This window comes from Cyprinus carpio, chromosome A19 (genome assembly GCF_018340385.1).
Source record: "Cyprinus carpio isolate SPL01 chromosome A19, ASM1834038v1, whole genome shotgun sequence".
NCBI lineage: Eukaryota > Metazoa > Chordata > Actinopteri > Cypriniformes > Cyprinidae > Cyprinus > Cyprinus carpio.
Window position 1 is genome coordinate 11,075,108 of NC_056590.1, and position 16,492 is coordinate 11,091,599.

Consider the following 16,492-nt stretch of genomic DNA (forward strand, 5'->3'; position numbering starts at 1 on the left):
CAAAAACATTTTTTAAAAAATCAAACTTTTGACTGCTAGTGTGTATATATTGTACAATCTCTGGTGTTTTATCTGCTAACATTACTGTGCCCCATTGAGTCATGCGATCTACATAGAACACACAAAGTCCGTTTAACTCATACACTTAGGTATGCAGTGCTCTAATCAGTGTATTGCTCAACTTCCCCTGATAAGACCTTCTCCTGCCCATGGGTTTGGTCATATAAAGTCTTGAGAGAGATGACCAGCATTTCTCAAAATCTTCACTCAGACGCACAAACGGTAAGCTCTTTATTCTGCCATTTAGATTTTTTTTAAGCTTAGAAATGCATTGTCAAGATAAATGTTAATATTAGATTCATATCAGCTTTCTTCAGTGGCCAGACCCAGACAGTGAGTAGCCATGCCATCTGAACTAGAGACCGCCATGGAGTCCCTCATCATGGTATTCCACCGCTACGCTGGAAAAGAGGGCAAGAGCGGCTCCCTGACTCGCCGTGAACTCCGAACCCTGATGGAGAACGAGCTCTCTGGGTTTCTCAAGGTGAAAAACTCATTCTCTCATAAATACTATAATACTGGTCTCCTCTCTTTCATTTTCCAAGACCAGATATAAGTTTTTCTCTCATTTATCAAAGACATTTTACTCTCTTTTCCCACAGTCTCAAAAGGATCCGACTACTATAGACAGAATTATGAAGGACTTGGATGCCAATGGAGATGGGGAGGTGAACTTTGAGGAGTTTGTGTCTTTGGTTGTGGGTTTGTCCATCGCCTGTGAAGCTTGCTACAGGATGCAGTTAAAGAAGACACAAAGCTGGAAATGAAGAAGAAAATGATCCATGCAGACAAACTGTAAAGTTAATCATGTTGTCTATTAAAATGTCAAAAAATTATTTTTTTTTTTTCTTATCCATTGAGTATGTGTTTGTGTGTAGATCAGTATCAGATGAAAACAATAAAAACTACTTTCGCTGCCAGGTTAAAGTACAGTGGGTGTGTATGACAGGTCCTAATGCTCTTTGGCCTACAGACAGTGTTCTTTTAGCTTTAAACCAGTCTGTGTTAAAAGCAAACTATGTTATTATTTATAATAAAGCTATAAAATATTCAAAAGTCTTCATGTGCAGATCTTTATATTTAAAATGTCTATTCAGGTATGCCAAGTATATATATATTTTTTTTGTACTCTCTCTCTTTACTTCATTGTCACAATACATTTACTAGGGTGTGAAAAAAAAATATGTATATCCAGTCCATTTTTCTGCAAGTTGCAGACATTTTTGGGAGTCATGATTTCATATTAAATGAATAAAAATATTCTCATTTTTTTTTTCTTTAGTTACAGTACATGTTTTCATTAGTAACAGCAAGTAACACTCCAGAAACTATTTCTTGCTTATGTTTAAAGAAAGCTGTAATTTTGTGGCTTCCTCATGGTCATATAATTTTCTGTTTTATAATTCAGTGTAGCATTTTAGTATCCATAATATATAATATTACATAATATATGCTATTAAAACTATTAATACTAATGCTACTGCTATAATAGCAATAAAGACACATAAAAGGATTTTAAAAAATAATCCACTGTCACAAGACAAATATGCATGTAATGCATGATCAGATCTTTTGACCATAGCACACTGCCAAGTAACCAAGTCATTACAGTCTTGCTGATTTACACAGGGCTTTGCCAATGTTGCTAAATTTCAGACAGTTAGCCAGCTTGTTTGCACTGCTATAAATACAAATAGCAAACCACCCCGTCAGCAAACCGAATAATCCCTCCTGCAAAATTGTTTCGTACGTTTCCTCATATGCCACAAGAGGGCAGAAAAGATCCGCACAAGATCCGCTTGAACTGTGGTAATAAATCCACTAGATGTCGCTCTAGATTTATAATTCAATAAGACCAACACAGTTGATGAAGGATTTATTTTGGACAATGTTGCTTTATCCAAAAGTATATTGTTGTCAATATTTATGTAATTTATGTCGCTTTATCATTATTATTTCGGATCACACATTTCCATCTAAATGATCAAAATACAACATTTAATATTACTAATGTGTGACTCAGCACAAAGTTAAGGGGAAACTAGCACTAGTTGTTTCAATTTACTCCTGTGAAAAATTTCTGATTTGACCTTATACCCCAAGTCAATATCTAGTTATACTACATACAGTTACGACATATATAGGGCTGTGAAATGATTAATCTTGATTAATCAATTCAAAATAAAAGTTTATGTTTACATACTATATGTGTATATTTACTATGTATATATAAATACACACACATATGTATATATTTTTAAAAAAATTATGTATTTGTATGTAAACACTTGTATATAATTTATATAAAATTATAAACAAATATATATTTACATACATTATATTATATATACTTATATTTTTCCTTAATATATACATGTATGTGTGTGTGTATATATATATATAATTAATATACACAGTACACACATATAGTATGTGAACATAATCTTTTATTTTGAATCGATTAATCGCAATTAATCGTTTGGCAGCCCTAGACATATATTAAGATAAATTAAACAAAACATTTTAATAAAAAAATAAATATATAAATAAATAATGAACAATATAGTAAAGTTTTGTTAAAAAAAAAAAGAAAAAAGACAACTTGCACCAACATATGAAAAGTATTCTTTGCTGAGAACATAGTTTAACCTTTCAGTTAAAATCTGAATAATAATAGGCCTAATAATAATAGTAATGATGAATCTGAAAATTAAGTCAAATCTGAATCTGAGTTGACAATTGTCAGAATGTATGTCAGTGTGGTTGTATTTACCTTGGTTCAATTGTTTACACAACCGTTAAAATATGATGTTATAGATCATGTATAGATTTTTGTATAGATAAATTCACCAAAAAAAAAAATGAACTAGGTTTTTGAAACCAACGTACAAAAAAATAAAATAAAAATATTAGTGACAACTTGCCCCGGTCTCCTTTATATATATTACATTCTGGTATCTTATTATACTTTTAATAATTTAATATGGTGAAATTGCATCGCTGTATCTCTTTAAACTTTCTTCAAACTTCCACTTGTGCCTTGCAAACGTATAGCCACAGGATATCCTCTTACATAATTCACCAAAACAAACTGACAGCCTCAAGAGAGGCCTTCTGGTCCCCTCTAAAGACGCTGGACACAGTCTGTGAGAGAAAGTGAAACAAGTCTTGTGATGGTTGGGCGGGTCAAGCGTATTTCTGGCTTGTTGTTTTGAAGGCCTACGGGAGGAGGAGAGGGGTAAAAAAAAAAACGCGTTAAAGATGGCGGAAATCGAAGGAGATGAGACTGCTCGGCCCGCTTCTCCGTCACTGCTACCCGCAGCAGCGCCCCGCGTTAACGGATCGGGGGTGGTCGGTTCTGGAAGCCAGACCCCGACCATGGTGACTTCGGGTCCGCGCGTGGTTCGGATCGTAAAGTCGGAATCGGGATACGGATTCAACGTCCGCGGTCAAGTGAGTGAAGGCGGCCAGCTGCGGAGCATTAACGGGGAACTGTACGCTCCTCTCCAGCACGTCAGCGCCGTGCTACCCGGGGGTGCGGCGGACCGGGCCGGTATAGTGAAAGGAGACCGAATACTAGAAGTGTAAGTCTTTTATTTCCCACTTTATTACTCATTTCATTCTAGAAAACAGCATTGCTCTGCTGTCAGTCTGTTTGACACAGTTACCCAGGCGCACCGTTGGCTTGACGTTATTTTTACACGTTAGCATAAAGATCTGTGGACTCGTTTAAGCTCTCGTGCTCGTGCACATCCCTGCTAATACAACAAACAGATCATTATCATGTAAGACGTGAGCAGATAACGCGTACTGGGAAGTTCTCAAACGGTAAACGGTTGTTGTGCAACAGGGTCATTGGTTTGGGGTGTTCAATAATTCGTGCGTGGTTCCATTGACGCTTATGCGTCATAAATCCAGAAGAGTCTCGCGCCCGGTGACTTGTTGATACATTTAGTCATTGCATGACATGATACATAACAGTTGCATGATCACATACTGTCATATTGATCTCTTATCACTGATGCAGCTGATAAATATAGGTCCTGACACGTTAGCATCTTAAATTGTACTTGCTATGAGTGTCAGTAATATCCTGGCCTTGCAAGTGCATATGATTAGAACATTTTAAAAAGAGGGCAGTCTTTAAGTTAGTGGTCAGTTCGTATGTGTTTTAAATCGCTAATATTTGTAAATGGAGCTCTGGCTGACCGATATAATGCGCACATAATAGCAAAAAGATTACGTAAAATTTATACATTTAAAGAAACATGATACATGATATTTAGAGATAAATATCCCAATGTGTGGCAGCTTTGAGATTTCCATTTGCTGCTTAATAGAGCATCCCTTGTGTAAGTTTGAACAACCTTAAAAAATGAAAACACAGTTGCTATTTTCTGAAATTTTTAGTGAATGTTGTGTAAAAATGGTTTTTCATTATACACACCGTAAAGGTTTCGGACCAGTAGGACTTTTTAACCTTTTTGAAAAGTCTCATGCTTGCAAGGCTGCTTTTATTAGATAAAAAATCAATGTGAGATATTATTACAATTTATTTGAAAAAAATTTACATTATAATTTATTTTTGTGATGGCAAAGCCAAATTTTCAACAGCCATTACATGTCTTCAATGTCACATTTTTCAGAAATCATTCAAGTAATAATATCAAGAAACATTTTTTTTCTTCTTTTGGAAACGGATCAATTTTGTTTCAGGATTCTTTGATGAGTAGTTGTTGGAAGTTCAAAAAATTTATTGGAGAAAAAAATTTTATGTAACATTGTAAATGTCTTTACTGTCACCTTTGATGAATTGAATGTGTCCTTGCTAAAATAGAACTATTGCATTAAAAAAAACTTTTGAACAGTCATGTATTATGTATACAACCCATATGCCATAATTAAGGAGTATTAATCCATATCACATATATAACAGTATTATATTGGCTGCCAAGCATTCTAGTTTTTGGCATGTCATGTGAACCACAAATAATATTTGCTCAAACTTCACGGGAGAATTTTGAAAAATATATCAATTGACAAGGCTGTCAGTAAATTTTGACATTCGGCAGAATGACTGATCTTTTTAATCAGCAGCCAGTGCTAATAATATTAACTAATAACACTTATTTCACAATATCAGCTGATTAAATGGTCATTGAGCAATTGAGCGACTGTGTGAACATTGAGAACCATGATAAGAATCTTCCTTCAGTGAATATTTTGCAAACACTCTGCATTGAACATTAACTCATAAGCTGCATTATGCATGTATAGAGCTACGTTGCTGGCCATAATTAGTCATTTGGAGGTGTGACAGGTAATGTGATTGGCATTATAAAAATCAGAAGTATTGGGATCACTGTTTTATTTTATGGGAAAATCAGAAGTTGAATAAGGCTTCCCAAGGGCCACAGAATGTGGTGTAGTTCTTTATAATGCCAGTCCCAGGCAGTAAACTCAATTGCTGATGGTGTGCTGTTTTCAGTTCACTCAGACCACTTTCCCCAGACAGTCTTTATCACCTGAACTCGATGTGCAGTGTGGTCATCTAATTTGTGTGTATTAGGCCTAGATAAACTCGTGGCATATAAACAAAGAAATCATTCATACACTGCACACTAGTGTCAAAAGACTACAATTATTATTTTTGTATAACAAATGATGTCAAACTACTTCATAGTTCTTTTTATTGCTCAGTGTTCTTTAAAACTTAACTTTTATTCACAGTGACCAAGATCTGAATCAGTGTTGCTAATTTTATACCACGTTGACATACTGTATTGCATTCATTGAAAATGTCAAGAAAACATTGACCCCTCCTTGAAAGGAAGGAAATGCAAAGGGTTATTAGGGGCATGAAGGTTCTTATTTAGCCTCGGTCAAGTTTACTTTAACAAGTTTATTTAAAAAACTTTTCACATTTACAGCTAATGTGAACATGTACTTTAAAGTTTACCTCCAATAATTCACCGGAAATTCTTGAGGAACGTCTTTAGGAAAATTTTGAATGTTTCATTTAGTAAGTGTTAAGGGGAAAAAATAGTCTTTTCAAACAAATCAGCTTTGAAAATACAGATTTTTTTAGATTGTGTTTGTTATTGTGTTAATCAATGTGACTGTTGACTATTATATGTTAAAGGGATGCCCACCCAAAGATAAAGATTTTGTCATTATTTACTCCCCCTCATGTCGTTTTAAAACTTTCTGACTTTCAAACAGTTTCAGGTTCCCACTGACTTCCACATTATTATTTTTTTCATACAATGAAAGTCAACAGGAATCTGAAACTCTTTGGTTACCGACATCCTTCAGTATATCTTTTTTTCTGTTCCACGGAAGAAAAAAGTTATAAGGCTGAGTAAATTATGACAATTTAATTTTTGATGGACAATCCCTTTAAATGTTGCTTCTAGACCATTTTAAAATGTCTACTGGTCATTTTGGATAATGTTTGGGAACTGGTGCTTTCAAGATCCTATTTATTTATTTATGTAATGTTTTAAAGTGCCCTTATTATGGGTTATGAAAGGTTTATATTTTGGTTTTGGGAGTCCCCAATAACAGGATGACATGCATGCAAGGTCAAAAAACACTTTCAATGTCTTATAATATGCATTTATTTTTTACCTTACTTACTCAACGACTCCCAAACAATTCGCTCAATGTTTCATTTTTCCAAACCCCCCTGTGTGATGCTCATCTGCGGTGATTGGTCCAATTGGACTCAGTTTCATTTTATTATGCCTGTAAGTAAGGGATAATGTACATCCAGTTGGTTGTTAACTCAGAATAAACCCCGACAGGGTGAACAGGACCCCGACATGAAGCACAGGGGTCTTGTGAAGGGGTTTATTCTGAGATAACAACCAGCTGGATGTACATTATCCCGCTTATTACACTACCACGTAAGTAAATAATAAGATGCAAAATATTGATTTGAGTTTAAATATTTGAACGCAAAGCTTCCGTGAAGACAGCAGTTGCGAGCAAGCAGCAAATTCAAACTAGACGGACATTTAAGGGAAACGGTGCAGTCAAACCACAAAACCACACACAACATTTCACCACAAAAATAATTTGAGACTAAGAATTAAGACGAAAATGTTTTAAAACCGTACCAGTTTGTTAGTTCTCTTATAATCCATTACAGAGTACTAAACAATCATAGCAAAATGGCAGCAGCTGCGTTTGTATGAAACGAGAGCTAGTCCGCGATACCAGGATGACATAATTTAATAATAGTACACCATCATTTTGAATAGAATTTTAATATTTTATTAGCTAAACAAACGCAAAGCTTCCACCAAGAAAAAATAATTAATACTTATAATCCATTACAGCGTACAAAACAATCGTAGCAAAATGGCAGCAACTGCCTTTGTATGAAAGGAGAGCGAGTCCACGATACCAGGATGACATAATTAAATAATTGTACACCATTTTAAATCGAGTTTTAATATTTTATTTGCTAAAACAAACGAAAAGCTTACACCATGAAAAAAATAGTTCAAGCAAGAGTACAATGCCGACTGCTGTTACCCGGATGAGCCTGTGTTATTAGCCTTTACCGGTTGTTATCAATGGATAACATACCTCAGAATGTCACGACTGACCAATCAGAATCAAGTATTCCACAGAGCCGTGTAATAATGCCTGATAAAGCAGCATTTGTGGCAGTGCTGCTTTGTGTACAGCGTTACCGGGGAAACCGCTAATTTTACTAGCTCCAACAGCGGCACCTAGTGACAAAGAATGAATTTGCATTTTCATTCAGACCAACCGAAAAGACCAACAAGTGGGCGGGCAATATGCTAATGTTTCATGTTGACTTCAACATGAAACGGCTTAGGATTCGTTTTTAAAACGACTCGTTTCAATGATTCAGAGTCGACTCTTTCTTTTCAGAGACAATAATTTTATTTTATACGCGGTGCACATTCAGATTTAAAAATTTCCAGGATGTTTTCATTCACTTAGAGCTGTGTTACACACTGCATGAAAGGTAATTTTCAAAAATCCATAATAGGGGCACTTTAATATGATCTTTTATTCATTTTGGAAATATTTCTAGTATGCAAAATGTTTCATCAGCCCAGGGCTGGTTTCCTGAGGAACTCCTTTAAGGAAGAAGGAGTGGGTTCACAAACCTTGGCTGAGTTTATTCATAACTGTTTAACTTATATTTTTTTTAACAGTTAGCAGTGCTTCCAATCTGAAATGAGGAAGTTTTGGCAGTATCAGGGAAACTCTGCAGTCTCTAGCTGGTCATGTGAATGTCATGTTACACAGATTGTTCCTGTTGCAAACTCATTATTCAGCATGTTTAAGTCTTCCAGCATGTGTTTTTATATTGAATTGGATTAAAGTATGAAACATTTGCATATTGGGTATGGATGGTTGGTTCTCTTAAATTCACAGAACCCATATTGTTTTGACTGAATACAAGTATCATATTTTTCGGTTTTATGTTTCTATTTGTAATAAGAAGGTATTTGTTTCCTTTTACATAATAAATTGACCATTACTAGAAGTGCTGTCTTTATACTGTGGATTTATTTAGATTATTTAGATTGATTAAATAAATCATTGCAGAATAGCCTTGCATTTTTAATTTCCCTCCCCCTTTTAATATAATCAATCAAATCACTAATGAATCTGGTTCATGTAAGTGTAGAAGGCTGGTCTGTCAGCTCTGTCTGCCCCTGTTGTGTCTCGTCATGAAATATACGGTCTCCCTCCATCTGTCACCTGGTTTATGAATTAGTGATGGTGATAATAAGTGATGGGCAGGTGGCATGTGCTATCTCTGTCATTGTTTCTGGGCTCATGTGCACATTCAATAATAATTCATAACTAAATGGAGATCCCAATGACCCTCAGGCTTTATTAACTGACAAACTCTGTAAACTAGAGGCTTTTTAAAAAGGCATCGGCAGCTCCCTACATGAAATGTAAACCATTGCTTGGTAAACTGCTCTGTGTTTCATTTCCTCAAATTGTATAGTGACTTATTATAACAGTTTAAAGACAGTAACCTTTGTTTTAATGACGAAGAAACAATGTTTGGATTGTTTTATTATTAAAGATCTCATTGCTTGATGCAGATGTCCAATTAAAACTGTACGTTAAAGGGCTTATTTGCATGCAAATCACAGTTAAACATTTAAAATTCAAAAGTTAGCAAGACATTTACTGTACATTGCTACAAAAAAAATCTATTTAAAATAAATGCTGTTCTTTAAAATATATTCAAGTAGAAAATATTTTATATTGTAATATTTCATAATTTTACTGTTTTGACTGTATTTTTGATCAAATAAATGCAGCCTTGGTGAGACATCTTTCAAAAGTCGTCTTAATATTTCACCCCTGTAACAAGACACACTTTTTTTGCGTCTCTCCTGCAGTAACAGGGTGAGCGTGGAGGGGGCGACACATAAGCAGGTGGTGGATCTGATCAGGGCTGGAGAGAGGGAGCTGGTGTTGACCGTGCTCTCTGTGCCGGCACAGGAAGCGGACGGACTTGACGGCGGCGAGGAAAGTGCAGTGCAGCCCAATTATGACTACAGCGACAAGCAGGCCGTCCCTATTTCAGTCCCCACATACAAACATGTGGAACAGCACTCAGAGAAGTTTGTGGTGAGTTGTGCAGAAAGAAAGAAAACATTTGACTTTTTCGGTTGTTGTTCAGTGCTACTGATCTTTGTCATCTTGCTCCTCCGGTCTTAGGTGTATAACGTGTACATGTCGGGCAGACAGCTGTGCTCGAAGCGTTACCGAGAGTTCGCAATACTTCATCAGAACCTAAAGAGAGAGTTTTCCAACTACAATTTCCCAAAGCTGCCAGGGAAATGGCCCTTTTCTCTGTCTGAACCACAGCTGGATGCTCGCAGGAGGGGGTTGGAGGAATACCTGGAGAGAGGTGAGACAGCGGACAGAGAGAGGAGGAAATAAAGTGTGTCAAATTAACCTCAGGCCTTCATTTCTTATGTATTATTTTTTTATTACAATGATGAAAAAATGCAAATGTTGAAAAAAAAATGCAGGTCTTGTTTGTAATGTGTCCTGGTCCCATTTATTTTCTTACTCCCCCCTATAATTTCATTACTGCCGCTAGTAATTTTCCATTCTTTACTATGTGTCTGTTTAACAAAATGACATTTAAATGCCACTTTATTAAATGCATAAAAAAAAAAAATATATATATATATATATATATATATATATATAATGTATACACATATATATATATTTGTGTGAATAATTGTTTGCATACTTACTTATTTATTTATTTTTTGATTTTTTGTCACACTTTAATGTCATGCTCGAAAACCCTCCAGTGTGGCTGAATTACAACAATTCTGCATAGATGATATATATATATATATATATATATATATATATATATATATTTATATTTATTTTTTTAAACGCATTTAATATTTATTTTATTTTATTAAAACCCAAATCGATTTTTGTTTTCAGTGTAATTCTTGGGGGATGAAAATTACTTCTAAAATTTAATTTCAGATTCTCTTTCTAAAATTTAATTTCAATATATATATATATATATATATATATAATATATATTATGCATTAATAAAGTGGCATTTAAATGTATTTTTCCAGTTTTATTTTAATTACTGAAAATGTTTTTAATAGTTTTAGTTAACAACACTGGGTAAATACCAACATGTCAATGGTTATAAAATAGTCTTCATTGTGTAATTTTTAACTCTTACTTAGCTTTTGGGATGCTTTTGTTTTGTCATCTTTCCAGTAAGCCACAACGGAAGTGGTTTTGCATGCTTGTTCACAGAGTGTTTGTAATAGATGCATGAGCTATGAAATGCACTTCTCGATATAAGTATATATCCTGCCTTTCTCTCTGTCTATCGACATGTTTCAGTGTGCTCAGTGCGGGTCATAGGTGAGAGTGACATTATGCAAGAATTCCTGTCTGAATCAAATGAGGTAAATACAGTACGTGTTTGAAAACACTGTGGATCTGTGATAAAATAGTTTTGCTCAGCAGCACCATTTCAAAACATGTCTTGTGTTAAAGAACCATAACGGCATAACTGATGTCGAGCTACGAATAGCGCTGCCTGATAAAACCACAGCCTCAGTGAGAGTCAGAAAGAATAGCACCACTGACCAGGTTTACCAGGTAAAATGTCATACACCACAGTCTGGCTATTCAAATATCAACTCAAGAACCTCAGCTAAAGCTCATCCTAGTCATAAACAAGTATCATTCCCCCTCTTTTTCAGGCTCTTGTCGTGAAGGTTGGAATGGACAGCATCATGGCCAGTTACTTCGCTCTCTTTGAAGTTATTAACCACTCGTTTGGTGAGCATTCACTATATTTTCCTTCAAGTGTTAGTACTTTGAATCAGTTTTTGGCTCGACAAAAAGAAAACTTTTAGGTATTCACTGTGGAAAGCGGATGACCTTGTTATGAAGTCAAAAGTAATTGCATTTATGATACTTAGTAAGGGCGATTAAACTGCCGCTTTGTGATTCCTCCATAATCAATCAAACAAACAAACCTGTATGTTTCAGTGCAAATCATTCGCAAAACCCTTCTTATCTAGACTTACAGAACACTCTCAGAGAAAACATTACAAAACTGTCACTGGGGTGGTACCCTTTCAAAAGGTACTAATATGAACACTTTAGATTCTAATATGTACTTTTAAATTTATAATATGTACCTTTGAGCCACTAATATTTACCATTTAGGGGTAAATAAGGTACAAAGATGTACCTTATACTATAGCTTTTTGTACCTTAGGGCACCGCCCACTAACAGCTTTGTTCCTTTTTTTCTGAAAGTAAAGAATGTTTGTTTGTCTGTAAATAATGCAGATGTGGGTATGCCACATATGATGGCTAAATAGTTTTAAATATCAAATTTATTGTAGAAACATATAACTTGTGTGGGGCTGTCGAGCTTCCTAATCACACAATAGCTATGTGTGCTGAAATAGACTAAATCATTGAGTCATTGAATTATTTAATCAATCAGTTTGTAAACTTGATTAGCTAATTCATTGAAAAGATCCAACTCAAAAGGCTGTTAATATTTATTATTACTATTAATGTTGAAAACAATTTTGCTGCTTCATATTTTTGTTGAAACTCTAATACCATGTTTCCAGAATACTTTTATATTTTCAAAAGAACAGCATTTATTTATTCTTGCTGAATTAAAGTACTAAAAACAACTTACTGACCCAAAATTTAATTTTGTTCATCATACAAAGCTGTTTTCTATTGTATTAGGTTCACCATAAATCACTAAACTGTTTATATGTATAGTTTACTGAAAATCTCTCTCTCTTTCTGTGTTGTCAGTGCGCAAATTGGCTCCTAATGAGTTCCCGCACAAGCTCTATGTTCAGAACTACACATCAGCTGTACCCGGGACGTGTCTCACGATGCGGAAGTGGCTCTTCAGCACACAGGAAGAGGAACTGCTGCAGGACAACCCTCTCGCTCTGCACTACTGCTTCCATCAGGTCAGTCTCACTGGCCTTAACTGCTGAAGTCGGTTTATTGTCAATTCTCTCCTTCATTGCAAATAAAATATATATAGTGTTTCCAGACATTTATCACTGTCTTTATGATGGACTCTTGTGGACTAAAGCAATAAGTACAAACACTTTCCACATTACAGTAAATGCAGACCATAAACAGCACAAATGGACTTTGTACAGCTAGCAAGGTGTCAAGTTAATGCCTCATCTAATCCCACACATGCCCATTTAGTTTTACTTTAAATTTTATTCGCCCTATTTGCATAGCTGAAGTCAGATAAGATGCCTCTAAAGCAAATCCGTGGTTTTAATTTAAACAGCACTTCATTTTAACTTATATAATCAGATCAGTCAGATCACCTTTTACATTCTGTGTTTTTCTCTCTCTTTTTTTTTCAGGCACAGGATGATGTGAAGAAGGGATTCATTAAAGCAGAGGATAAGGCATACCAGCTGCAAAAACTAGCAGAACAGAGAAAAATGACAATGGTCTCATACTTTATCCATCACAGAATACTGCATATAAATGCTATTTATCTTTTCATTGAAACCTGTGAATAACACCTTCTTCTTTTTTTCAGTATCTGAGTCTTTTGCGCTCATGTGAGGGATATAATGAGATGACGTTCCCTCACTGTGCATGTGACTCACGGAGGAAAGGTCATGTGATCACAGCCATCAGCATGAAGCATTTCAAACTGCACGCCTGCACAGAGGACGGCACTCTTGAGGTGCGCGAATGATACCTACATCATTTTAAGAATGCCTAGAATGCTTCATTTGCCTCTATATATGCTAAAGCATATCACCGAATTCTGTGAGATGTTTTGCCCATAGTAATGCTTTATCTGTGACTCACAGAATCAGGTGATCATGTTCGAATGGTCAGAGATGCAAAGATGGGACACAGATGAAGAGGGAATGGCCTTCTGCTTTGAATATGTGCGCGGAGAAAAGAAACCTCGCTGGGTCAAAATATTCACTCCTTATGTAAGTCACCCAAAAAAATTTGAATTAGAGCTTCATTATTTACCTGTTAAATTATGTTTCGTAGAAACAGAAATAGTCCCTGAATTGTGTGCTTGTGTTCCCTTCTCCAGTTTAACTACATGCACGAGTGCTTTGAGAGGATTTTCTGTGAGCTCAAATGGAAGAAAGAGGTATTAATAACTTACTTTTCTGTTGTAATTTCTTTACCTTTCTTGTCATTTGTTGTTAATGAGTTTCTTTTTGATATGTTAAAGGTTGAAGACGAGGCCTCAGACAAAGACAATAAGAACTGTAGTAATAATGGTAAGAAGAAGACCCTTTTGCCCTCTTTTTATCACACACGCACGTTAATTGGATTTTGCTGAGTGTACTCATGTGCTGACCATATTCCCAATGAAACCTGAAATACTGGTTCATTCTTACCACACTTACTCAAAGTATCAAGTACAGAGTCACATGTCATGCGTGTGATGCTCATTTGAACCATCAGTGCATAAAATGAACCCTGCACCTTCTCGAAAGATTAAATAATGGTAATGTATTCCTTTATTATGTAAAACAAAATGCAGGAAATGATTCAGTTGCACTGTAGGCTACATTGGAAGTACTCTAGCAAATGTGCTTTTTATTACTGAACACTGTTTAATTCATTGAGCAAATAATATATTTGCATATTTCAGTTGTGCTCGTGCAATAGAAGTGAATAAGTGGAATAGTACAATTAAATGGCGTTTTCTATACAAAATTCCTCATTATATAAATAAATTGAAATGTGTACATTTCAATATTTCAAAATATTTTACAATTATTAAAAAATATTATGTATGTATATGTATATGTGTGTTTGTGTGTGTGTATATATATATATATGTATATATATATGTTTGTATATATATAATGTTCGTGTAAAGATTCTTTCATACATGTTAATAAATGTAATTTAAATTTTAAAAATATTTTTTAATTTGATTTATGAAAAATTATAATGTATAATACAAACACACATATAAGAAATACATGTAAGAAATATTTTTAAATAAAGATTATTTAATACATGAAAAATAGTTTTAATAAAATATTCTTATATAAACATTCAATAATCTGTAAATGTTATTATTTTTATAATTTATTAAAAATTATAATGTGTGTAATATTTATAAAGATTTGTAAATATAAAGATTATTTGATACATTTTATTACACCCTGCCCCATTCTAGGCCACTGAAAATGACTGATGTCTTCTGTCATTGGAGTGTAAATATGATTTTAAACTTAATGGACCTGTAAAACAGAAAAAAATTATTTTAACTACCCAGTGAAACAATTGTGAATTGCAGATTACCTCTCGCCGCTGGAGCAACAGAAGGGATGGCGCCACCTAGGGGACGAGATTGCCACTTCCTAAAACTCCTCTCTAGAGCCAGTGCAGTTGCGCTGGATCATCACACTAGAGCAGACCACCAGAACCGACCATGTTACCACAGCAACACCCTAGCGACGCCATACCAACCATGTTTCCACGGAGACAAAAGTGTGCCTTTCAGATGCAGAGCATTCCATATGGCAACCACGGCAACACAAAATGCCATTATCGTGGCAAAGCAGACACACAACAGTCGCTGCGGGGATGTTTTGCACCAATGGGTTCTGCTGTCATTACATCAATAGATACTTTGAACTCGCATAAGTACATGTAAAATACCACATAGGACAAGACCTTAAGATCTTCCATGCCGTCAGTTTAGGAGACATGCTCTTCTGTAAGTCTACTGGCTGGATTTTGGAGAGCATTAGCTAAAGTAGAGCACTGTTATCAGGGCAGCGTAGTAACAAAAGACCACTTTGTGATTTGAACAGCAGCCGCTATCACATTTGTTAAAAAAAATTGTTATATATTGGAGGGGGAAGTCATGCCTTAACAAAAATTAATTTGTGTAGCAGGGCACCATACAAACAGTTAATATGGGATCTCTCTAAAATCATATTGTGATGGCATGATTGCTTGGTTTTCCCAGTGTAGCTGACTAAAATGGGCTCGTTTTCTTTTTACTTCCCATTAAATGAGGAGTTAAGTGTGTGCGTGTGAGAGAGAGAGAGAGAGATTGTGTAATTAAGAAGTAAAAGGATAGTAGTGTTTATGGACAGGTGTAGTTTGCATAAGCGACCTGTAGGGGGGCCCGGCATCAAACACAAGCAGCTGTGCTCAGGATAATGTTGTATTTGAGTTGAGTTTATTTGTTAGTCTCAGAGAGAACATCATCGAGTCTTCGTCTGAGTTGGTTTTAGTGTTAGTTATTGTTCAAGACTGCAGAGGCTTGCCTTGCTCAGTCATAGAGAGACAACACAATAAGGGACCGATTGAGAATATCAGAGCAGTTTGAACACTGTTTCTTTTCTAATATGGTTTCAGGAAAAAGAACTGAAGCGGCAGAAGGCAATTGCTTTCAAATTCATTAACAAATTCCCCACCGAGTGCTAAAATAACAGCCTTTTCCAAAGTGGTCTGTTTTCTGTTTTTCTTTTTGTAAGTCTTCTTTTTTAACACGTAAGCAGAGAACCATAGCTTAAAATATTGGTATAGCCAGAAAGATATACCATAAAGGACCTTAGTGGACCCCGCTTATCACAGGAACAGGCACAATTTTTCCATTTTCTTAATAGTTCACCCAAAAATGAAAATTAGCTGAAGATGTACTCACCCTCAGTTTCTTCATCTGAAGATATTTGGAAAAAAATTTAATTACATTACTTGCTTTTCTCTTCACAAGACTTTAACTGATGGACGTTAATTGATGCACCCATTTACTGCAGAGAATCCATTGGTAAGGAAGTGATGTAATGCTGAATTTCTCCAAATCTGTTCTGATGAAGAAACAAACTCATCTACATTTTAGAT

The 16,492-nt window shown here is 35.2% G+C and overlaps 2 protein-coding genes across 2 annotated transcripts; both read left to right on the forward strand.

Annotated features, from left to right (window-relative positions):
- Positions 1 to 126: 126 nt before the first annotated feature.
- LOC109072338 (protein S100-A1-like) lies at positions 127 to 1,119 on the forward strand. Its single transcript, XM_019088585.2, has 3 exons — positions 127 to 282; positions 368 to 544; positions 663 to 1,119. The coding sequence occupies exons 2-3, from the start codon at positions 404 to 406 to the stop codon at positions 825 to 827; spliced, it is 306 nt and encodes a 101-aa protein (XP_018944130.1). The 5' UTR covers positions 127 to 282; positions 368 to 403; the 3' UTR covers positions 828 to 1,119.
- A 2,051-nt stretch (positions 1,120 to 3,170) lies between these two features.
- LOC109072333 (sorting nexin-27-like) lies at positions 3,171 to 15,620 on the forward strand. Its single transcript, XM_042776402.1, has 13 exons — positions 3,171 to 3,644; positions 9,471 to 9,702; positions 9,793 to 9,985; positions 10,973 to 11,037; positions 11,129 to 11,233; positions 11,338 to 11,416; positions 12,425 to 12,588; positions 13,006 to 13,095; positions 13,188 to 13,337; positions 13,468 to 13,596; positions 13,707 to 13,766; positions 13,851 to 13,899; positions 14,934 to 15,620. Exons 1-13 carry the CDS (start codon positions 3,322 to 3,324, stop codon positions 14,999 to 15,001), a joined length of 1,707 nt encoding a protein of 568 aa, XP_042632336.1. The 5' UTR covers positions 3,171 to 3,321; the 3' UTR covers positions 15,002 to 15,620.
- The last annotated feature ends 872 nt before the right edge of the window (positions 15,621 to 16,492 follow it).

Coding starts and splice junctions, on each gene's coding strand:
- LOC109072338 (XM_019088585.2), top strand. CDS start 404: ATGCCATCTGAACTAGAGACCGCCATGGAGTCCCTCATCATGGTATTC. Junction 545..662: donor AGCTCTCTGGGTTTCTCAAG/GTGAAAAACTCA, acceptor CTTTTCCCACAG/TCTCAAAAGGATCCGACTAC.
- LOC109072333 (XM_042776402.1), top strand. CDS start 3,322: ATGGCGGAAATCGAAGGAGATGAGACTGCTCGGCCCGCTTCTCCGTCA. Junction 9,703..9,792: donor AGCACTCAGAGAAGTTTGTG/GTGAGTTGTGCA, acceptor CTCCGGTCTTAG/GTGTATAACGTGTACATGTC. Junction 13,597..13,706: donor TCAAAATATTCACTCCTTAT/GTAAGTCACCCA, acceptor TCCCTTCTCCAG/TTTAACTACATGCACGAGTG.